At 37.8% G+C, this 25,447-nt stretch overlaps 1 protein-coding gene across 8 annotated transcripts in view; it reads left to right on the forward strand.

Moving 5' to 3' along the window:
* Nucleotides 1–303: 303 nt before the first annotated feature.
* The window catches only part of akap13 (A-kinase anchoring protein 13), a 106,884-nt gene continuing 81,740 nt past the window's right edge, over nucleotides 304–25,447 (forward strand). For 4 of the 8 annotated variants that reach the window (XM_056250791.1, XM_056250793.1, XM_056250792.1 and 1 more), the window contains exons 1-2: nucleotides 304–499; nucleotides 24,046–24,089. In XM_056250791.1, coding sequence (XP_056106766.1) covers nucleotides 24,057–24,089 — 33 coding nt within the window. In that variant the 5' untranslated portion in view covers nucleotides 304–499; nucleotides 24,046–24,056. The remainder of the gene's footprint in view (nucleotides 500–24,045; nucleotides 24,090–25,447) is intronic. The other 4 variants (XM_056250794.1, XM_056250798.1, XM_056250799.1 and 1 more) reach the window with 1 other exon arrangement.

Consider the following 25,447-nt stretch of genomic DNA (forward strand, 5'->3'; position numbering starts at 1 on the left):
TCAAGACAGATAAATGAGTTTGAACAAATATTCTCTTCAAGCTCTTTGAATGAATCCACAGTGAAGCACGCGCCAGGCAGGGCTCGGGTTTGGAGAGACACCACATAGCTCCCACTAACTGTTGGTCCCGCCCTATGAGGCATGCGGACTAGAAGAATAGAAGTTGCAACAGTGTAACAAGTGATATGTGTCTCTACATTCTGAGACTTTTTACATTCGTCAAATTCACAGCGTAGAATAAAAGTTGCAACGTTGTAACAAACGCTTTGTTGTGAAACATTTTAGAACGTTTTTGTACTCCAGTCAAACGCTGAAGCGCAACAAGGTAGTTTGTCTCGCCGCGTTCATTGCACAACTAGTGGAATAGAAGGACATATCGGTGTGTTTGCGGTAACTAGCCAAAGACTCGTGGAAGACGATGTTGGATGGTGTTTTGTGAGCGTTTAAAGGGAATGAGAGTGAACGAGGGAAGCACGCTTTGAGCACTGCAGCGTTCGAGGTAAGATAGCCTTGATCTTCCTACCAGTCAAGAACTGCCGTAAAGTCATTGTGTACTACTGTGATGTTAGGTACCTGGTTGTTGAGGATTTCTGCTTTGAGTGCAAATTATGGTTTATTTGACTCATAATAACTTATTATCTGCATCAAGATGTTAACCCCTGCTGGTAGGTCCACCTTATAACTGTGTTGAACATGGGAGCTGGTTTCTAGTTGATCCGAGCTGGTCTTTAACTGGACCACGCTTGTCATTAAAATAAATATACTTTTCTGATTAAGACGATGTTTTTATTCCGAAAAACGTGTAGCTGCTCAACATTTTTTTCAGTATTTTTGTATGTAGTATAATTTCGAATAAACGAAGATGCTTTGACTTGTCGCTATATTGATTTTGTTAACGTACTTTACGTTTAAAGCACATTTGGAATAGTTCTGTATTATTTGAATTTCTAGAAAACAGAATATTGGTTTATCTTGTGTAAAGGGTCACAATATTTCAGTATTTCGTCACAATATCCATTCTATATATAATATTTTATATGAATCAATCATAATATTGTTTTCCATGTAAATGCAGTTATTATCTGCTCTACCAGCATTCAAAATGATCTTGACTAACTTAAGATGGTATGACCAGCTGGTAGCTGAAGGTTTTGGACCAACTAGAAAACTATCATGTTCCAAAACAGGACTATGAGCTTTCAAGAAGGGACTTTTATGTATTTTATTGCAATTACTTTATTATTGTTGGTTTAAAGTTATATAGATTTTTTTTTTTTTTTTTTTTTACATTTTATTGCAATAATTTATGTGGACTTTTGTTTAGAGTTTTTACTTTATCTACTTTTCACTTTGGTCATTTACTTTACTTGGTCTCAGTTCTGATCTTGAAAGAAAGATGATTTTATAATTAGACTAAACGCACAAGTAAAACAAAACCATTGGCTGACAGGTGTCTTTTGGAATGATCACGTCTTTGATGTTGATCTGAATTCACCTGAGCAATATGACATGTTTATATCAATAGACCGTATAGACCAGTTCTGTTGACCCGAACTCAGTGCTGTTATTCCAATCTTTCTGCAGTCTGATATAAATGGTGTTAACATTTAACCCGAGTATTTAATCTTCAGAGGAGTCATACGCAAAGCATGCAACACATTGGTAAAGATATTTGCATGCCATGTGACAGTCATCTGTATGCAAATTGATCTCATCAGATGATGGCACTTGCCATTAGTTGTTAATGTATTATCCTTCCTAAGTTTAAGGAAACTGTAGCTTTAAATGACTTAATCAAAGACAAAGGCAGAGTAGTAAACACTGTTAGTAAACCTAAGATTGTCCAATTGCATCTTATTAGAAATATATATTTTTTTATAAATGTATACATACATTTATAAATATTTGTGTGTTCCTCAGACTCCACAGTCCTCAGATTGCTGTTCTTATGTCTCGAAGCTTTTAAATTCCCAGGGTGTGTTTTGTATTGGTTCGTCTGTTATTCCTGGCCTTCCTCTATTATTCATTTAAAGCAGTGGTTCTCAACTGGTTTTACTTCAGATCTTGTAAGTACCAACATAGATAGATTATTGCTCAAAAGTTAACAGAAAACATTTGACATTTTTAATATTAATGTGAAATGCATGACAATAAATTTTGCTATCCTAACTGTACATTAGAGTTGCAGATTATAATTTGCATTATTTGTTTTCCCTTGCTGTCCATTACTCACCAGCTGAGAACAACTGATTAAAATGTTTCTGTATGTTGCACTTTTGCTCCTTTTGGAATTGCTTGTGGAAATCTTGCTGCTCCTGGCCAGATCAAAAATCTAATAACCTTGCAGATTTTTTCATTTTCTCAGTACTCTCAAGGTATTTGCCACCTTAAAGCTGCAGTCCGTATCTTTTCCTCTTTGTCGCCATCTCTCTGTTCGAAATCTGTAACTGCAGTGATTCGCGGAATTATTATCTTTACGTGGGTTGTAAATCGGCATGAAACAGCGCGGATGAACACAGTGCTTTGAGGCGAGTGCTGCTGTCAGTCACAGCGCTGTGTGGATACTGTCATACAGAATCACAGATTCACTTTTTGAAAGTTTGACCAACATAAGAATTTTCATAAGAAAATGTCTTCTGAACAAGTAAGTAGAATCCATTTTTGTTCTGACCAACTAAGGGGGAAAAAGCATTCGACATGATAAGCTTTGTTAGATTTAATCAACGCGATTTACAGCAACCGTGCAAATTATAGCCTACTTTGTTCCCAAATTGTTCATGTTAACAACATCAGCATTGCGTGACTAATGTTAAATTTAATGTGTTTTATGGTTACCTGTGTAGTTCAGAATTCATATTCTCCATAATAGCAAAACGAGAAAGGCACAACAAAGGAAACTCCATAACTGTGTGAATTAAGAAAACGTACTGTTACACGATTGAACTATTGAAATGTTTTACTTATTCAGCAGAAAAAAGCCGTCTCTTCTTCTGTTTTGAACCCCTTCAAAACACGGAGTTCACGCACTTTTCAAAAGCCCCGCCGATGTTTAAATCCTTGTGTTCGCATGAGACGGTTTCTTTCTCTAGCCACCTTAAATCCGAAGTACGAAGTCTTTTGGGTTTTATAACTGCTGAATCTCCAGTTGACACTGATGATTGTTGTTTGGATCTTTCTGGATGCCATAAGTTTAATTATGTAAAGTGCTGCGAGAAAAGCCTATACATCTAAACATCTCGTCACGCGCAGTATAGCCGAAACTCCTCCTTTATGTATACGGGTGTGACGTAATGACTTAAAGACATGCTCGAATTTCCTGCGGAAACCCACCAGTACCACTGGAATTAAAATCATTATTACAAGCTAACCGTTTTGAATCTAGCTATGGCAAGCAGATAGTTTTGACCACTGGCAGAATAAGTTTTTTTTAATTTAATTATTTTGGATTATTTTTAACTTAAAAAAGTTACGGACTGGAGCTTTAATGAACCACACGTAAAAAAAACTTAATTGCATTAAAAAAGAGCTTGTGCTTTATCAAGACATGGTTGTCAAACAGTGAAAGTGTCCGCAAATGATTATGGAGTTGAATCCACTGCTAGAAGACATCCAAGAGGGTTCATCTGTATCCCATTACAGAGAATGCATATTTAGCTTCTTTGGTAGAATTCTTGGGGGATTGATCATTTAGGAAAGATTGTGCCGCAGTAACATTCATAGTCTAATCTATGTTGGTGGACATCATTGACCAAAAAAGGCATGATGGTTCAATTTATTGGTATGTGCAGGGTGGGTTTGTTTTAAAGTTAATTTCTATTCCCTTTCAGATTCTGCATATTCATAAAAAAAAGGGTGTGTTCACAACTTCATACTTGGCAGGTTTGGTTAAATTAAAACAAACCCAGTTGTGATTTGATCGGTCAGAATTTGAATAAGTGTGAACGCTGCCATCCGAACCCTGGTGCGCACTTAAAAAAGTAGACTGAACCTCAAAAAAAAAAGATGGGTCTCTGTCCACTTTCAAACAAACTTGGTTCGGGTCGACTGAAATATCAGCGCAACATGGACCAAAGACATGTAAACAAACCAAAAACGTTTTTTCTCGTCATAGTCACGATGTTGCCTATCACAGTTCGGTACAGGCATCACAACCACGTCTCCTCTAGGGGTGGGCGATATGAGCAAAAATTCATATCACGATATTTTTCACTGTCCGGACGATATCGATATTATATCGCGATATGAGAAAAAAAAAATTGGAATCACATTTTAGTACACCTTAGTTAAATTACAGGCAAAATATGTATTTTAACACTAGATAACTAGAAAAAGGTGAGGCATTTCATTGGACATAGACCTGAAATGTGTTTTTTTTATTGTGCCATTTTTTTTCTCAAAAAGTGCAAACGTGCAACATGAGGTAGGCCTGAATGCACGTGTTATGTCTTTCCACTTTTTGCTCGTCTTGTCATAATGAGAACCGGCAGCGAATGAAGACTTTATTGATTTCAGAGTGAGAGCCGTCTTCGGGTGTGCTCTGTCTCCGGGAATATCTGTTGTTATAGTTTTGCTTTTTTAAATTAGTTTTTATTTTAATATCGTTTTCAATTTTGCTTTAAATTTCAGTTTAGTTTTAGCTAGTTTCATTAACGGTTTTGTTAGTTTTTATTTTGCAAACACATTTCTATATAGTTTTTATTTTATTTAGTTTCAGCTTTAGTAATAATAGTTTAGCTTTAGTAGAGCAAACAGAACACTTCCAGTGTAGACCAAAGCGAGACGTTTAATTTAAGTTTAATGTTTTCACAGATTACAGTTAACTCTTGTGCAGACATCTTAATAATAAAAAAATAATGGGTTGAGATTGAACAAAGCACCAAATAAATAGAACTTAAAAGTATACAAGAAAAAAACAATGAAAATTTTCATACAAAATAATTCATTAGTGTAAGGAGACAGAATAAAGGCCTACAGATTGTACAGTATAAAACCCATTACGTCTATGGAGAGTCCCCACAAAGATAGTGGACCAGTGTGTGTATGCGCGCGCTTATGTGTGTGTCGTGTCCTGTTATTCATAGCCTAACGTTACATTGCGGGGAAATGTCTCCACGTGGATAATATTATTAGCAGTACATGTTTTGTAAAAACAAAGATAATAATAGCAGCTTTCAGCCTTTCAACCTTCATGAAAACATGACATCTCAAACATACAGTAGCCTGGAACGTTAACGTTTTTTTGTGCTTGAGGAACTTGTTTTGGTGTTGCACCCGCGTCTCGCAAATGAAACGGCATTCTAAAAATGCTGCGCTCAAGTTAAAAGTCAAACTTGCGTTTTATTACCTTTGTTATTTCCCATTCCACGACAAAATATGCATCCTTTATGAACAGCCGCTTAGCACTAGCTATGTGTTCTACGTTACGGTCCTTCATTGAGCGCGTCACAGGACAGCGGTTAATCGCCTCAGCAACTTCACGCGTATGAAGCGCCAAATCAGCCACTTCCTTAAACAGCGTATTCGATTCTGTATCGTCATTAGTGTCAACAGTTGTAAAGAGTACCAAATTGAACAAAACAATAAAACTGCAAAATTTGAATTTATGAACTCGGTATCGCAAAATCCATATCATGGCACAACATAATACCGGTATTCACGTTCATACCGGTATAGCGCCCACCCCTAGTCTCCTCGCAGCAGATCTTCATTTGTGTGTGTGACGGAGGAATTCCTGCCGCTGTTTTGACTCTTACACATTTTATAAGCTCTTCACAAGTTGTCAGCTCCATCAAATATCATATATAGCGAGCGCATTTAGCCCAGAACACAGCATTGTTTTTGATCTTTTACATGTTTTTTTATCTTTAGGCTCTGTGTTAAAAAATGATAGTGTGAATGCAAAGCGAACCAGGACTAAATGTATCTTTCTTTTTTTTTGGTCCGGACCAAAAGAACCAAGAGAACCGAACTACAAATGTGAACACACCCTAATACACAGTGCGGTTTCTCCGAATTGTATTATTTTGGAGAAGGAGGCGTAAAGAGAGTTCCATTTGTCACCTTTTAGTAATCAGAGAGATCCATGGTTACGCACAGATCCCAGGAAGGCTAATTCTCTCAATGGGGGCTGTAGGTTTCAATGTTTTCCAGATGTGTGAATGATTGTGCTGATGTGCAATCAATATATGAATATATGTAATAACAGTCCAGTCTTTCGCAATGTAGTCGACCTGCTTATCTTTTGGTAAATTCTCCGGGTTTTTTTTAGTGTTTCCGTCAGTGAACGGAGATCATACAAGTCTCCTGGGCCTCCTGCTTTTTCATTAAAGTGGCCAGGCAGACAGAAACATGTTCTCTGATTCAGCACATACTTGAGGAAAGTCCAGCCTCTCAGACTCAACTGGTTTGGAGTAGCTTTCAAACAACAAGACAGTTCCAATGAACATCTGTTGCTTGCCCAGAAATGTCAGATATTTTGTTTTCTAGAGGAAAAGCTGCTTTCTTTACTGTTGCATCGCATGTACAGGATTTTGTTTTCGCTTTGAACAATGAAGAACATCGGCAGCTTGATGAAGTTTGATTGATTGGTTTTAGCAGTCAGCTGAAGAGGTTTTAGTAGTTTGTTTATGGAGTGAAACGCACAAATTTTGGAAAGTGTTTTCTTCCTTGGCCCGATTCTTTTGGAGTGCTGTGGAAAAAAAACAACATATATTTTTCGGAGTGTTTTGCCTCATGTTGGCCCCCAAATTTTGCAATGCATTTTTATGTGTTCAACAAAACAAAACAGTAATGCATTTTAAGAGTAGCTTTAGAAAGACACTTGTGATGCAACTCTTCCAGTAACGATTTTCCCACAGTTCTCTGTGCTCAAGAAAATCTAAACAAGAGACTTGTTGTTATACTACAGTAAAGGCATTATGTAATTTCTCAGCAAAGAACTAGTTGGTCTGTCAGCTGTAGCCAAAGATTGAGGATTCCTGACATGTGCAGGAAGCACGGTGTTTCCTCTAAGACTGCATGTACGTGCTTTCAAAGACTATTAGTGAGGCTCTTCAGCCTCTTCTCTTTGTTGTCGTACACCTGCCAAGTGACCTGGCTCTCCCCTTTCTGTGTGACGTCATGTCTTTTATCTTTTATCTGCCCTGGGGTTATCGGTGCACGTTGAGTTTTGCTGAATTGGGTTACTTGCTAGCACCCGACACACACATACACACAAATGTCATTGTTAAAGTCAACTTGAACTCAATTTTTACCTTATTTATTTTAGTAATGCATGTTCCTAGTCTTTTTTTCCCCTTTTTTTCCCCATGATTCCTTAGTGCACATTATTCCAAAGAACAATCTTGTTTTAACTCTGAAAAGGCAATTTGGCTGACGTCGCCTTGGAACTTTAAAATAAAGTTAACCAATAGCCAAGTTACTATTTAGTAACTATTAGAGCGCTTTTCACAATAAACATTTTCAAAGCAGCTTTACAGAATATAAAGTCCCCCTGTAGTCAATAATTTTATTTACATATTTAAAAGTTTTTTCCTTGAAATAAACTTCATGCCTTAAAATAGCTTGAATGTAACTCTACACCCTTGCCTCATTTAGTATATGCGGTTCTATGAATATGCAAATTTTCCCCGCCTCCACTCACTCACACCAGCTGAGAGATCCACTCGTTGAGGATCACACGTTGACTCGATTGGTTACAAGACTTGACACTTATCCAACTTTAGAGATGGCCGATAATATAGTTACGTTTTGCGACAAATAATTGAGAATCATGATTTTTTTTTTTTTTTAACTAAGATTCTCCCACGATTCTGAACAGACAACTAAACAAAATAACATGTAATTTACTAGAGCTTCTGACAGATGTTAATTGCTAAAATGTTTAATGAATCTGAATTATTAAAAGAAAATTGGTTTGAATGACTGATTCAAGACTTCAGTGTTTACATCCAAACTAAAAACTTTTATCCCAGTTCTTCTGTGATAATATGAATATTTGTTACAGAAATAACTACAGTATAGGCCTTCTGTGTGGTTGATAAGACTATTTGTGAAGCTTTGTTTGCTTGTTTCATACTTTTACATGACAACAACTCTCTCTGGCTCAGCGCAGCGCCAACGCTTATTTGAATGTTCTGGTGTGATTTTGTAAAAGGTTTAATAGGCAGGTTTAAAAAACATGGGTGTTTGAACATGGATCTTTTAACGATTAATTGTGCAGCTCTAAATGCAGTCCTTCAAAAAAACCTTGCCAAAAGGTAATTTACAGTAGTAATGTAATGCCAGTGAATGCAATTCACGTTTACAACAAACAATAAAAAAAAAAATGTACGCCAAGATGCTATAGTGAGTGAAAACTATCACATTGCTGTCAAAAATTGGGTGATAAAAATTATTATATGATCAATAAGTTCTGACAACATATGTTTTTACATTGCTTCAACTCATCAAAATAAGTTAAGCAATTTTCACCTTTTTTTTTAAGTCAATTTAATGTAATTTAAGTTGAAATTACCTAAACATCCAAGTTGTTTGAACTAAGGCAGCAACTTTTTTTTACGGTATGTCTTGAGCAATTTGATTGGACCAGAAATGTGTCACAATATGGAATTGAAACTGGTTGCAAATGCTGTTTCTTTTTTAATAAGTTCTGAAGAGTAATTTCAACCAAATCAGCTCTAAAATTGAAACCTCTCAGCTATGCTCAATTCCCTATATTAGATGTTGCCAGCCAGCTATATATGCATTGGAACAATAGACCTTATGTGTCTACAGTGAAACTGGGACATCAGCTGTGCGGCTGGATGTGACCGTCGGTAACCCCTTGTGCAGGCTGGGCCTAGTGTTCCTCATGCAAACATACACCTCTTTATAAGAGCACACATCTGTAGTTTTAATGGTGATGTGGGTCTGGCCGATTTCCTGTGAGGACTCTAGCACTTTTCAGCCTCTTGCTGCCATTCCTGCTACTTTATGGCTCATTTATACTGTTGGTTAAGGTGACTGGACAGATTATCACGAATTGAAATGGCAACGTCTACTGGGAACGTTGATGGTTATCATGATGGTGATACGCAAATCCACCCCTTAGGTTTTCCTTTTTTTTACTATACATTTTTTTCAATATTTGCTGTGGATTGTTTAATAGCACAGAAGGCATTTTAGCTGCTTATTCATGTAGCATCCAGCATCAAGGTTAAGATTCCGGATAAGAAATGAGATTGTAAACAAATGTCAGTCTTTATAGTTTTTTTATTGCCTTTTTTGTCTTTGAAGCAAGCGTTGAGTGAGTGGCCATTTGTTGCTGTTTTTCTTTGTTCGTTGTCATCAGTCAAAATGTCCATGTTTGAGTCTGAAATATTTTACTGAAGAAAAGATTGAACATTTTTATCATTTTTTCATCCGCTGGCTTAATCTCTCCAAGATTTTCAACATTGTCCTCAGCTCAGTGGAATGTACTCAGCACCAAGCGCTTGGAGAATTCCTACTGTAAAATGACTATATTTAGTCTTTGGGTGTGGGTTTCGTTCTGAGAAGATTTTATCTTCTTTATCTTACCGAATATGTGTTGAAAATTGCCTTTAATGAGGCTTGTTTTATGGTCCCCTTGACTCACAATGCAGCAGGTCACTTCCTTCTGGGAAGCCTAAATGTGCATGTCCTTTGATCAGTCTGCTTTGCTGTACATTTATCAAACTCTCTAAATATTTACATATTAGAATTTAGGATTCTGGGCTGTATTTGCACTATAAAAGGGTTATACTCTATTGTGAAAACACTTCAACATTTACAAAATCCTTTTTCTGAATTACTTCCCTAAAATGGAATCAGAAATTGTGCAAATGCCACTTTTTCTTTCCGTTTTATTGTAATATTGGTTTTGACATCACTTCGAATGTTGACCTTTTCTGAGCTGGGCTTCATTTTCCAAAAGCATTGTAATCCTAAATGGATTTTTTGTAGAAACCAATTTGGCACTAAGCTTGGCCCCTGGTCATTTTATGCAGGTGTATGACAACAGGATTCACTAAAATGTGTTTATATGTGAAAGTGCACTTGTACATGCAGATTATGTTTGGAAATGTGCCTCCACAATAGCTAGAAGGCAAATATTGACATGGGTGTAGTGTACTTTGCTTAGCTTATTACAGCATCAATATTACCCGGATGTCACCAAAGTTCATATGACCCATGATCCCTTAGAATTCAGATGCCTTAACTTGAGTCACTTCAAGAATGAGTTGGTTCTGCAGGACCCCGGATGTGTGAATCCATTTGAGTGTTTTTAGGTCAGAAAACACTTGCATGATAAGCAGGATGGGAAACCAATGAATAGATCATTGAATCAATGCTTCAGTCAGGTTAGATTGATAAAGCAGACCTCTGCACTTCGTTTTCCTTTGGGTATGGCACGGAAGCGTAGTTTTGCGTTTTAAGAGCCTGTCCGGAATCTTCTCTGGGTCACATCCCCCTTGTGAAATCATCCTGTCAGAGGTTCGTCAAATGAAGCTCCATGTGGCCTTGAACCCAGTCTGTCTGGTTACAGCAAGATGAAGAATCGGTGTCTGCTGCTAATAAATAATCTTCCAACATACCATTAATTAAGCTCGAAATTTCCACCAGCACACAGTCGGGATTTCCCCCCCCCCCTGTTTTTATATTCTTTATATTTTCCATATGTCAGTTTTTCTTGTAACATTGAAGGTATAGTTCAATATATCGTCACCTTCCCCAAGTCATTTTCATTGGAAGGTGACGATATATATATATATAATGTGTCATTGTTTATTCGCCCTCATCTTGTTACAAACCGAGATCACTTTCTTTTGTTCTTTCATAGAACAGAAAAGGAGAAAAGACAAAGTTGGTCAGTGTAATGCAATGATTCATTCATAAAATCATTCAAAAGCACCATAAAATAATCATAAAACTGATTAATATGGCTAGTGTGGTATATTTCAATATATTACTTTTTTGACAAGTTTATTAAAGTATAATGATTTGTGAATCTTTTTTTTTTTACTCGAATATGTTCAATCAATCTGTTCTTTAATTGGACTGATTATTTTCTCATGTTCACTGACTCAGTCTGGTTGCAGCATTTAACATCTTAGTGGAGGGGAAGATTAGAACTGAATAATGACTGAAATTTTGGTCTTTTTCACACAAACAAAATTTACGAGTTAAGAAGACTTGAAATATAGCTTACAACTCAAATAGACTGCTTTTATGATACCTTTATATCCATTTTTGAAGCTTAAAAGCTTTAGTCAACATTCAATGTAATTTAAAAGATCAAGATATTCCTTTAAGACCTAATCTTGCTGTTTCGGCAGATGTCACATTTGCTTTCCCTCGGGGATCTTGACAGCATACCCGTCTATCTAGGGAACCTTCTCGTCTTAATGTAGACACCAGTGAGAAACTAGCAGGAAGCAGTGGAACGCTCTCTTTAAAAACCACGAACACCAGACAAGAATGCTGTGGTATAATTTCAATATAATTGTTTGCAGCTCTGTCCTTAAAAGTTGCCAGATTGTGTACAAACATGCAGCATTGACCCAACTCCTCCACTGGGCACGTGCCATCAAGAGTTGCAGAACTTTTTAAACTCACGCAACTGAGGGGTTTTGTTCAGCCTGCATTTTAGTCAATTAAATTATGGTACAATCTGAAGTTCATTATGAGTAATGGTTGTAAAATTTAGACTGTAAGTGCAGTGTGTTCTGTTTTTGCATGTTGAGGCTTGCGTATTATTGAAGTGCATTGACCCTGTGAGTTTTGGGTGGTGCTGGTTTGGCATTATTGTGCTCTCAGAGAAGGCCTGTTTACTAACAATGGCATACTAAGCCCTATCTCTAAACGCTCACCTCGTGGATTTGGTAAAAAGCATTGTTGGCTTTTAATTGGCTGATAGTTGCTACACAAAGGCCCTTTCTCCATTACACAAGGGCCCCACCTTTCAGTTTCAACTCACTATGGTACAACTGATTTTTTTTTAGCTGTTTACTTCCTTATTAACCGTCTCAGTTGATCATGTTAACGAAAGTTATAGAGTTAAGGATGTCAGTGACATTTGTCTCATAAGTTACTTGAATCCATGGTAAAGGTATTCCTTTTAAAGTTTTCCTATTTGTCACAGTCGGTGGCTGCTAAGTGAAATCTCGTGCTGGAATCGAGGATGTTGAAAAGTCGGTTGCTAGCTGAGATGGTTGAATGTGTTCAGACAGAAAGAGATTTTCAGGCCCGCTATATATCAAGCTAATGAGAACTGCCCTTGGAGAGGTGGAAGCATGCCCTTACTCTGAGCTTTGGCTTTTACTGTTCAAAGATGGATGATGGTTAAACAGTCACCCAGTCTAACCTCTGCAGGAAATGGAAAAGTTCGACTTTTGCTTCAAGCTGCAGGAGGACATTTGTCTGCTGTTTCTTTGAATAACTGATTGATTACTTTTATATTTTTTATTTGGATGTCTAGAGTTTACAGGATATACTTATTGTTTGCTCCCAGTTTTTTGAAGTTTTAATATTTGTGCCACAAAAATCTGGCTGAGTTCTGAGTCTTCTGACATTTCAGCCAGTTTTGTTGTTGTTGTTGTTGTTCTTTTTAGCCAGATTTTGACATTGGAGTCTTCAGCAGCCCATTGTTGTGTCCAGATTTCTTGCTTTTTCACAACTGATAGTAATAATTGATATCCAGAACTTTTTTTTTATGTATGATTCATGAATATTTGTGTTATTATTTATGCCAAGATTAAAGTTCTATGTATTTAACACTTATGGATAAATGGCTTCTATTTTTGGAATTAAGTAAGTTGCTTTAGCTGTTAACATTGTTGTTTTTTGTTGAATGCGCAGTGATGTAATGGCATTGTTTGCTGCTATTCTTTAAAGACCCACCAAATGGTGGCATTTTTTGGTTAACTCCATAATAAAGATGCAATATTTATTCATTTCGCATTATGCTTGCATTGCAACTACCTGCATCAGCCCTTTGCAAATCTGTCAAGTTTTGCAGAAAAGGTTCACCATCTCGACTTGACCACAGTCCTCCAGTTGTCTGTTCACCATTTTGACTGCCTGATCTCCATCTCGTTTCTTTGGAGTGGCTTTGTGTTTAGTGGGAGGCCAGTCGCTCTTGCACTGACCCGTGCAGGGGGGCCGTAAAACAATCTACCGGTTAAACTTCAAACTCCATGAAATCCTCCTCCCCCTTGATGCTGTCCACACACACATGCACACAAGCCAAAGCCGATGATTTTTTTTTTTTACTAAACCTGAGAGGCTGTACATAACCTCTGACAGAATCTTAAATATGTTGTCATTTTCAAATGCTCCCATTTTGTATTCATTCTACTCTTATCTCTCGGTGTCAGCTGTTGTGTTTGTTAGAAATCTTTGCTGGAAGCCATAATATTTTCCCTTTGGATTGGCCAGTGTTTCACTAATTCTTGGGAACGTCTCGTTCTCTGGTTAGTTACACAGAAGTGTGGTGTTAGCTTGCGGCCTGTCTCACTCTCACTGATATGCCTGAGCTGGTTTTGTTTGTTCGTTGGCATGGAGACTTTGGCTGTACGACAACTGTCTGCTTTGATTCTGGAATGTGCAACTTTATAATTTGAATTATAAAACTGTTATATAACAGGCCCTGAATTTCGTTTTGGAAAATGGGGGGGAAATCCCCCCTTAGATGATTCTCATGGGGGGGGGGATTTTTTTTGTTTGAGGGGGAGAAAGGGGGGGTATTTTTTCCAAACAAAATTATTACATTTATCTTGCCTAAATGTCTGCGCTCATTGCATTTTTACAATGGGGTAATATTGTTGTTAAGAATTTACACATCACAAGGAAGCTTGATTTAAATTGTTTAATTAAATTGAAAAAAGTAGCACAAATAAATACAATAGAATAAAGATACAAATAAAGACAATTAAAGAGAAAAGTTTTTGAATAGGTCTAACACTAGTATTCATATACAGAAACTGAATAAAGTAATCAAATGGAAAATAACACTGGGTAGTATTTTAGTCCTGAATAAATTGAATACATAGGCTATTAATCCTGATTCCTTTACCTTAAAGCTATCTTTTGTTGTTTTGACAACAACATTAATGACAGACACATATGGCTGCCGTCACTTTAAGAGCTAGTGCACGGACCCTGTGTTCATTATACTGGCATGCGTTTTATGCTTAGGCCTATTAAAGACAAAACCGACTATGTTTAGAGTATAGCCTACTCACAAAGACCGAAATTGACAATTTTGCGTGTTAAAGCAATATAATCCGCGAAAATAGTTACTGCAGGCCAGCTGTTTTTTAGGCGGATTTTCTATGAATGTGCGCATAGAAAATAATCTCTCAGAGAGCGCGCGAGCACTGATTAGTTTAAAATCGCTTGAATGTTTAAACTGGTGAGACTTAAAAAGACTTCAGTCACGATGCACTGCTGGCCCGATTGTGCAAGTGAATATTCCGTCATGTCCCGACCTTACAGTCTATGGTCCCGACTCCAAAACGCGAGTGTGTATTATCGCCGCAGCGCTTGATGCCTGCCTTGCGCAACACAGAGAGAAGAGACAGAAGACGCGCGGCACCGCTGAACACTCACGCTGTTTGTGAAATTGCGTCTGGAAGATTTTATAATCTGTGTGTGGATTACGATTGCGGGAATTTCCCGCATTATAAATGGGAGACCTGCGGGAATGATTAGAATTATGCGCAATACCCGCAATCCCGCGCCGAAATTCGAGCCCTGTATAATATTGCATAATATTTGTCTAAAGGTTCATTACAAAAAGTGGATTTTTTTAAAAGAAATCCCAAAAAATCCTCAGTGCCTTAGTGCTAGTGACACCCAATTTAATTTAAATATGTTTTAGTTTCTTTTTTGATTTTGCCCTTCGAACATTATAATTAATTATATTATAACACCAAAAGTGTAGAGCTCTGAGGATGGTGTCTCTATATTAATAGTATTTGTTAATTTGTTGATAGAACAACTAGCAATAAATATCCTAAAAATATTTTTTCTTCAAGCATTTTAGTGTTTTTACGAAGTCATATCCGGTTTCTAGTTCTGTAAATCTATCTATTTAAAGACACGATGTAAGATTTTTGGATTAAAATGTCCAAAAACCACTAGAACAATGTTTTATATATTTTGTTGACTTGTATACATTTATCCCAAATGTTTCCAACAATGTTTAATTTGAGAGAAATCCTAAATTTTAGCCAGTGTAATGGCCCGTGTTATTGCTTCGCCTGTCAATGAAGTTACTGCGAAATGAAGTGTTTGTACCATGCTTCAGAGACAACACTATTTTGTCAAGTGGCTAACATAGCATAATCAGAAAGGGCTTCATTTGAAGTAACTAAGTTTTTTTTCCACCATACAAGATATTTTAAAATTAATTGTATGCCATTTAGCAGCACAAGTCATTCAGATTTTATTAATATGATATTCTAATAACAATCTAACTTACTGCAATGTGCAAGTAATGTTATAAATTGACTTTCAACACACTCAAATGTATTTTAAGTGTGATTGTATTGACCAAGTAAAACAGCGCTGCGTTACCCAACAATTTTAATTCGTCAGTAGTACAAATTAAGTATTAATTCAGCACTTGTAGCAATTTCATTAGAATGAAATAAATTAATGTGAATTTGAAGCTCCAGTCCGTAACTTTTTTGGGTTAAAAATAAATTTGAGCAAGTACATAACCAGCCAGTGTTCAAAACTATCTGCTTGCCTTAGCTCGATTCAAAACGGTAAGGTTGTAATAATGTTTTTAATTCGAAATTTGAGCTTGTCTTTGAGTTATTACGTCACATCTGTACACATAAAGAAGGAGTCTCGGCTAGTAGGCTATATTGCGAGTGAGGATGCTGGAGGTGGAGATTAATAGCCTTTTCTCACAGCACTGGATATAATTAAACTTATTCATTTGATTGCGGATCCAGAAAGGTTCAAACGACAATCACCAGTGACAACTGGAGATTCACCCGTTGTAAAATGCAAAAGACTTCGGAGTGGCTACAGACTTCATTGATTAAACAGACTCATAAGCATTCGCTCCACCGACCTCATTCCACTCACACGGCTCTCGGCCCCACCCTGCTTCATACCACAGTAATGTTGATAAAACTTTTAATACATTAGCTCATCCATTTCTGCTCGAGTTCTGTCGGATTGCTGTGGAATCCACTGACTGTGAAAGTGAAGATGACAACTCCCATAATCCCACGCTCATTCACGGCATCATCAAGCTACTGCTTTGTTATCGTTTTGAATTAGCAACCTCTAGCTGCAAAACTTACATACTGTTCCTTTAAATCCTTATTTTTGTGCTTGTTTGATAATACTGACCCACCATGAGCGTGGTAAACAGCAACATCAAACCCTGCAGCACTCGCTTTCTTGGCACAATGTCTGCCTATCTGTGCTCTGTGTTGCGGTGTGTGCTCTGCAAAGACTAAATATCCTCTTAAATAGGGGTTAGAGTTACTTTAGCCTCACCGCCACAAGTATTTGTAATGGTAGATACAAGGCTTCCCTATGGCAACGCATTAGTGCCATGAGACTTTATTATAAAATAAAGAGTCTCTTTGCTTTTTTCTTATTGGAAAAGGTTAAATGTTAAATAAACTGCGTGTCTTTCAATACATAAGTCAGATGGTTATTTCTTGTTCTTTTTTGTCATATTCTGTGGATTGTATCTTTCTCTCTGAATGGAGAAAAGCTTGACTTGTTTGTACTACAAAGCCCATCCAAATTTCCCAAGGGGACGTTCCACAGGGAGAGCAACACATGCTACATCCTGTTCATGTCACGGGGGCAAGAGGGTCCTCTCAACCCCTCAACACGCATGCAGTACAGCTCTGGCAACTACCACAGCCTTGAGACTGACGTCCCTGCCATTTCGGCTGGCTCCCGCAAATTAACGCAAGGCCCTGTAGTGTGGATTGTTCATGCATTCCTCCGGCATGACTCTGGCATGCACATTTAAACTGCTACTTCTCTGTGGCTGTTGTAGCCATTCAAATGAAAACCCTTGGATATGTTCGGAATTAAGCACTTGGCTAACTTTATAAAGACTATTATATATTGAATGCAGGTCACTCATTTTTTTTAAATGACGTGAAATTGTGAAAATGGTTTTATTTTAAGTTTTTATAACTTTTGTAGATCAGATCAAAAATTGTATCACACCAGAAATGAAAGGTTGACTGCATTGCATTGAGGAATAGTGTATTCTTCTGTGTGTGCACTGTTATATGCTACATTTTTTGGAAAAATGTAGTTAAGTTGGTTTTTCCATTCATGAAAATTAGCCAAAACCAGGACTGTGCAGGATTCTTGCCATATAGCAGGGGTGTCCAGTCCTGCTCCTGAAGGGCCTTCTAGCTAAGTTTAGCTCCAACATTAATTAAACACACCGTAACCAGCTAATCAAGACCTTCAGTATTACTAGAAACTTCCAGGCAGTGAGGTGGCCCTCCACGAGCAGGAATGGACATCCCTGCTTTATAGTAGGCCTACTGCAGAAATGGTATTGTAGGGTGCTCTTCTGAACATATACATTAAGCTGCAGTGTCTCCTGCAGTTCCTATGAGAAAACATTGAAGGCAACAGAAATAACCAATATTTGTCCTACGTTTCACACTTTAGGCATGGCATTAACCAGACGTGATAAATTAAACGTTGGCTAAATCGCCTTATCCCATAATCCTATTGAAACCTCTCACTTGCTTCCAGACACCGTCTGTGCTAATCATAGCACAGGTAGACCAGGAAGAACCATTTGTTGTATCTGTCTGTATGCCATTTCCTTGTAGTTTTGTTTGACTGAATCTTTCAGGAAGTGAATGTGTTCAAGCAGTATTGATTTCCTCTTCCAGTCTTGATAATATTTAATTAAGAATTCAGGAATTATAGCGGAGGGATGAAAAACAGTGCTTGACATTCCATACCAAATGTGTAAACCTGTTATTTTCAGTGATATTGATTGAATTCTGCTGCTGAATATGGTGTTTTATTTGGACGTTTGAAAGCCCATAGCTCGTAGGTGAAGGGGACACAGGATTCTGAGAGGCCGGGCAGTGTTGATTCAGACTAAACAAACAGGTGTCTGGTCCTGGCTGCCGGGTGAGGCCAACTTGGCTCCAGCTGGGGCTTGACAGAGGAAGTTTCTCATGCCCCTTAGAGCATACAAGGATAAACCAGAGTTGAAGAGCTGATATGCAAGTTTGTTTGTTGATATGAAATGTTGAGTGTAAGAGAGTGTAAACCGAGTATTAAACTATGTGTAGCAGTGTTTTAGCTGTACAATTTTTTTAAATGTCTTGTTGGTATGCCAAGAGTAGGTCTACATTTGTTAAAAGTATAAGACATGCTGTCTTGGCACCATATGCTTTACATTTCATTAATGCGTGTGGTGTTGTCAAATTCAACATGTTATTGTTGCCCTAGGTATGTTTGATCAGGCCCTTTTTTATAATCACATCGACCTGTTCTCATCGCCCACCATGGCTCTGCTCTGTTGCAGTCAAAGCAGTGAATCAGAACATTACCCCTTTCTTGGTTTGAACTCGATGACCTTTTGTTTGGGATGTTTGCTCCATGTCATTCTTAAATGACACAACCAGATTTTCACCACTGCTCATAAAAGGAATGCAGACCATGATTCCAGACTAGAACGACCCTCACTCAAATGTACATTATTTGTGCACCAAAATTTCTACTCAACTGTAGTTGAGCATGCTTTTACTGTGCACATTGCAGTTCCTCTCCTCCTTTTGGATCACTCTAATCCAAAAATACAAGATGTAATTATACTGTTTACTTAGAGATGTTTTTTTTTTTTGCATTGTAAGATATATAAGCTGGTACCACATAGATGTTTAGGAGCCATTGTGTGTAGGCGAGGTCTTGGGTCTAGAAACTGGGTCTGCAAGGTCCTTCTTCAGATGTACACATCTCAAGAAAAGCAGAATATCCGCTAAAGATCACTGGTTCTGGATTGGTCTAAAGGTTGTCTCATGCTCTGGACCAGAGTGGGGATCAAGACCAGAACCTCCAAGACCCAAACTGAGAGCAGCACCAGACCCAGATCCAGATGAGGACCAGACCCCACTAGACATCTTAAGACCCTGTGTAAACCTTTTGCGTTAAGACTCATTAGTAATATTTGTTAGGGTTATCTTAACCTAAAAGGTTTCTCCTGGGTATTTAATTGTAATTTGACAGTCTAAAACCTCAATGTCTAAACCCAGAGCTACAAGTCCAAGAACCAGACTACCATTTTAATAAATTTCAATAGAGAAAGAAATACTTTATTTTTGCAGCATTTATTTGGCATATTGTGGAACTTTGCACAGTGACAAATATTGCAGTCATTTGATTGCAGTCTTGTCAAGATCCTATACCAAGAATCAGGCCCATACCAAGGCCATGTTTATGTGGTCTTAAGAAGTCTCAGGACCACAAGCTCAATATTTCCTCTTCATTCTGGATGCATTGAGCTGGTGTCATGTCTGGTTCCCAGTCTTCCTCTCTGTCTTCATGGTTTCCTGTCTTCTATCTACTGTGTTGATTAATAGTAGGTGGGATTTTCTCTTTGATTAAGGTACAGATTTTCCTCTGAACCGATTGGGCTAAAATTGTGCTTTAATAATGTTCTATGTGGTTCCAAATAAATATATGTTTGTGCTGGGTGTTGGTGTCTACTTGTTAATTTGTCCCTACTTTGTATATATTGATGAAAGATAGTAGTGGTGTAAGGTAAGAGAACATCTGAGATGATCGGTTTACATATTTATTTTGTAAGTGTATAATTTAGCCTTGAATGAATCCGTGTGCAATTGTGCTAGATGTAGTGTGTGGGCCTAGCTCGACATGATGAAATCAGTGGTTATAATTAGAACCTGCTGATTATCACTGTACCCTATCCTGTTGAGCTTCAACAGTAGCCCTTTTATTCAGCTAAAAGAACAAGGGAACTCGCCTGAAGAAAGAAGCTGTGACCCCTCTCATAATGTCCAGCCCTGTCCCCACCCTGCCGCCTACCCCTGACTTGCTGTCAATATGTTGTCCTTGTTTTAGATTCATACTTCCTGTCTGTTACTGCCTGTCTCACATGTGTAGGATTGTGGGGCTTTTGTGGGGGTTCTCAAAAAGTCCAAATGTGATGCTTGAATTTCAGTGGTGCCAGAATGCAGGCCAAAGCACACAAACTACAGCCCTCACTCTAGCCTCTAGACATGAATCTGTTGAGGGTAACCACTGACTTGCTGACTCTGCAGTGTTCTGGCTCAGTAGGTCCATCCAGGAGGCCTCATATCAAAGTTAGGTTCGGGTTTTATGCATGCACGACCACGTAAATCTTTGCAACAGCATGCCCCCTCCATGACTGCCATCATGTTCTCTGATGTGTCTAGTTGACCCTTAGCCAGTTTCTCAGCATCCATAGTGGCTTAGGATGGGCCCTCACCCCTCTCTCTCTACCGCAGATCTAGCTGATTAGTTGAGATTTGGAAGTGGATCAACTGGCTAAATAGTTGGAGTTAGATTTGGGGCAGGGGTACTTGGTGAATCAGCATGAGTGGAAAAAACAGCAGGTGGGATGTCTGATCTCTTCCTGCAGACTAGGGAGGGGAGAAGTATTCTGGGAATTCCGCCTGCACAGGAGCTGTAGAGGGGTTCAAGTAAAGAAGCCTGCAGCGTATTAGCAGAATAAGAGAGATTAGTCAGTTGTCCAGTTTATAACACCTAAGCTCTGTTCCAAAACCTAGTAAGCTGCCTCCTCACTGTCTACTGGCTGCATTCTGTTAACGTTCACTTGTGTGTAGCACTTACGTGCTCTTCTCGTAAAACGCAGAAGACCTGCCTAATACCCAGTTGATACCAGAGGTGTTATCGTATTGCTAAGATAATGGCTATTCTCCAAGAACAAAAACAGAACAGACAAATATTGGGTGGGATTTCAATCAATTCTGAAGTATGTTGCTAAGAAAGTGCTGCGCAATATACCGGTTTATCCAGTATGTATTTTTAAAATACCCCCATACCGGTGCGTAGCTGAAACAATTGCTGCTTTTATTCAACGGCCACAAAGAGTACTATGTAAAGTGGATTGAGGGGGGACGTCTATTAACTGCATACCCTTCTTACTAATGGTTATCTCTTTATAAAACCATAATAAATAACCCACACAACTAATTTAACATGGCAAATACCATGTAGAGCCTTTTTGATTTCCATGATGCAGTAAACAGATGGAATCACAAATGGAACCTAGGCTACTGTATAAAGTGGAATGTCGTGGTATTTGGCCTTTTTTTAAAATTAATAAATCTAGTGCTGATAAAGAAGTGCTGTACAATGAATCAAATTGCGATGTAGACTAGTGTCTGACTGCTATTTAAATCTGAAGTCTGCACGTTCTGCGTTTCTGTAAAAGAGTGCCGCATTTTGGCACACACGCGCTGAAGCACGCTTGGCACTTGATTCGTGGTGTTTTCAGTGTCTGCCGTCGCACTATACGAGGACACGAATACATGAACTTGTACATGAACTTGTACATGAACTGAGTTAACTTCATGAGCATTACACCATGTAATTTAATAAAACTATTGTCAAATCATATACACACAGAAACTCAAAGGTCGTCAAGACAACCCGTCAAAATAAAAGTTGTTTAACTTGAAGAAATATAACAGAAATATATTACTATTGCACAGTACTTCAAGAAATAAAAACAATAACAATAATAATAATAATAATAATTTCTGTGTTATTAACTCAAAGATCTCCATTACAGCATGGCATAATAAAAGTTTTGTCTAACTTGAAATAATTATAAACAAAAATATTACTAATGCACAATAGAATGTGCTTCTTAAAACAATAATAATACAATTTATCAAAACATTATTCTAAAGAATATTAGACAAGTTTTCGTACATCTTTTAATTTAAAGAGTAAACTTGCCAAAAAAATTAAAGGATTATTTCGATTTTCATTTGATTTTTGAAAGTAAGTTGTTATATTCTATGTACTCCTGACAGTAAAGTAAGCCACTATAAATATATATAAAGGACCAGTCATGAAAAGAAAAAAATACTGTGATATACTTGAAAAAATCCAGTGATTCAGATTTTTGGTCATACCGCCCAACACTATGCTAAGCTAATGACCAAGTAATTTAAACTATAGAAGAAATTTTGAACTACTACATTTTTGTTCTATGGAACTATTTTCTGTATTTCGCAGTACTGAATGAACAGATTATTGATAAACCGCTTCCTTCGACTTTTTCCACAATATTGGATGTAAATTTTTACCAAGAATATTACAGTTCATTCTGAGATTGCTTTATACATGAAAGATTCATGACGATGCCACTGTTATGTTGTAATCTTTAAAGCAGCTAAAAAAAACAGTACTTTTATTCTGTTAGTGGGTTTGAGCCAGGTTTCTGCTTTTTAAGGAGAACTGAAATTCGTTGCACTGTTCTAAACCTTGTTAGCCTACAGAGAAAGCATTTTCATGCATTAAACCATATTTCCGACATGAAGACCGTTCCACAAGGTAGGCAACTTTAATTGTGCTAGGACACTTAATTTTAGTTCAATTGTAGACAGCATCACATGTATCCTTCACATAAAACAAAGTCCCAGAATGCATTGTGATAAATATACTTATTACATGTGTGTAAAATTGACTATTTTACTTTGTGTGTGAGAATTGTTATGCTCACAGTATCTCATTGTTGTTACTTTAGCAACATGCTAATGTTAGCAGCTACCTTTGTCGGCAGCAAGACAGTTCACTTGGTTTTATAACAGAACTTTTGTCACGGGCATGTTGGGTAGTGTGTGCTTGTAAATGTCCGTGTATGGGAGGGTGCAGTTCCTGTGTGTCCAGGTTATGAGAAGGGCCTCAGATAACCACAAGGACCTCTAAAAGGGTAATACCTCACCCGGGGCAGATAACAGAACAATAGCTGGGGGCGGTTTATCATTCTTAGTGAGCAGAAGGTGGGGGCGGTGTTAACACTCCAATGTCATTTGTTTCCCAGCCTTCTGTTTTAGGGGCTGCTTCTAGCCGTCACATTAAAAAGAGATGATTTGTCTTATTGTGTTGGCTAATGTGTTTTTTCTTTTTTCTTTCTTGAATCAGCTGAGATTTGGCTGTTGTCTGACGCTGTGATGGTGGTTGGGTTTGCAGTGTGTTGTGGGTTAAGGGCTGAGGTTTTGCCTCTCATGCCTGGGTGAAGCGTAACACCCTCTTGCAGCTTGCAGGTGGGCAATGTGCTTCGTGGCCAGCCGCAAGATTCCACTGAGTGGCATATTTGCTGGCATCTGAGCCTCTTTTCTTCCCGGTGCAATCGGTAAAAACGGGTGGGAAATTAATTCCTCTCTCTGAATTTCTTTATAGAAAACAATGACATCCTGTGCGGTACAAAGCATTTCTGATTCATCATTTTCAACCCATTCTTTTTGATGCTTTTAATCTCTAGCCATTCTTGAATTTGCAATACATCATCTAAGTTAGTCACCAAGATAACGAAACCTTTGCGACATATTTAAATCCTCAAAATTCCACAACACTGTGCAATATACCACAAAGATTTGATTGTTTTTGTTTGCTAGGCCTTAAAGACCCATGTACGTGATCCGTGAACGTTGCCACGCCTCAGGCTATTCCAATTGTTGAGTCCTGAAAACAGATGCAGATAATGGATTTCCTGTTATTCATTAGCTGCAGTTAAATTTTTACTGGAGGTTTTTTATGGAAGGACCCGGAAGGGGGTGACCATTATGAATGTAGGCAAGCTAATGTGCTCCTAATAGTTATTAGGGTCACTGTTTTTTTCTGTTAAAAGCCTCAGGTGATCTGGGTCATGCAGCCTGATGCTAAGAGGGTGGTTTGTTCGTGTACATGATCAGTGAAATACAAAGATCATTGTGGATTGTAATTGAACATCCCGCACTTTCAGAAATGCCTTGTTGCTAACTCTCACTTTTTCTTTTTCTACAGTGGCCAGTGCCATGAAACTGAATCCACAGCAAGCCCCGTTATATGTAAGTATTGCAATGTTTGTTTCATTCAGTACTGCACTTTTCATGCTAAAACCCTCTTTGAGAGGTTATATCTACTTTATATACATCTTTTTTTTTTGGTTGCTTTGTGACAAAGTATTAGAAGACAAGAAACCTCTAATGAGAACTTGTTGCTCCAAGGCCTGCTCACATTCTTCCCGTTGGGCTGCATCAGCGTATTTTGGTCTTGATCAGGGGAAAGGGTGCTGGGTAATTATGTTTTTCGCTTGTTTTTTTTTTGTGCTGACCTTTTTTAATTAGATTTGCTTAAGCCATATAGAAGCCCACATGTCAGCAGGATGTCTGACTGAAGACACCACAATGCTTTCAGGTCAATGGTGAGGACCGGATCAGTTCACCACAATAAACCACACTACTTGAACAAATTAGGCCTTGTAGATTACTCTAGTTGCTGTGCATTCATGGTAATGTCAACATCCTGCCATGGATGTGACTTTGTTGACTGGTGATATAATTAAACAGGCACACAGGGTCTAAAATTGGCACACCTGTCAAATGAAAGTTCTCCAGTTACAACAGACAAACTCAATGACAGTTTATTTTGCAATATTTGGATAAGCTTTTCCCCATAGGCAATGAAATTATTTATCTTTTTCCTTTAAGTCAATGGTTTGAATGTAAAAAAAATCTTTATTTTTACTTTAGAGCTTTTTTATATTGTCATTTTTTGATGTAACAGTACAGTAACTCTTATACATCCTTTGTCATGAACTATAAACCACGTCACAGATACTACTGTATCTGAAGCACACAGCTGTGGCTCGTGCATTTGCTGTTTGTGTGTATTAATATGTGTGTGCGTGTGGTTAAAGCTGCACATGTGGTTTTTCCATGTTTAGCAGTTGCAGATGGGTGGCTTGATGAAGCATTGTACTGTTTCTTCTCAGGACGTCTTGATTAACTCGCGGAAGTCACAGACGTCCTCAGTTACTTATTTTAATGTAGATTTTAAGCTGGAAAATAAGATCAAATGAAAACAAAAGTGTAGATGGATCAATTATTGTTCAATTTCAGTTTAAGGAAATTATTGTGTAGGGGAAATGGCATTTAATCTCTCCCTCCCCACTTTTTTCCTCATTCTTTTCTGCACACATTTTTATTCTTCTCAAATGTAAATTATTATCAGAGCTTGACATTAACACCCGCAAAATGCGGGTGGATTTCAGCAGTGGCATGTAACGCAGTCACTCCTACTTGCCACTTTGACTGAATTTTATATATAATACATACATTTTTCAATTGTAGTCTATAAAGGGATCTGAAATAATAAGTGCGATGTAGTGTTGTCAAAAGTATTGATTTTTCTACATCGATACTGA

This window comes from Rhinichthys klamathensis, unplaced genomic scaffold (genome assembly GCF_029890125.1).
Source record: "Rhinichthys klamathensis goyatoka isolate OS25496 unplaced genomic scaffold, OSU_Roscu_1.1 h1tg000076l_1, whole genome shotgun sequence".
NCBI classification, from domain to species: Eukaryota; Metazoa; Chordata; class Actinopteri; order Cypriniformes; family Leuciscidae; genus Rhinichthys; species Rhinichthys klamathensis.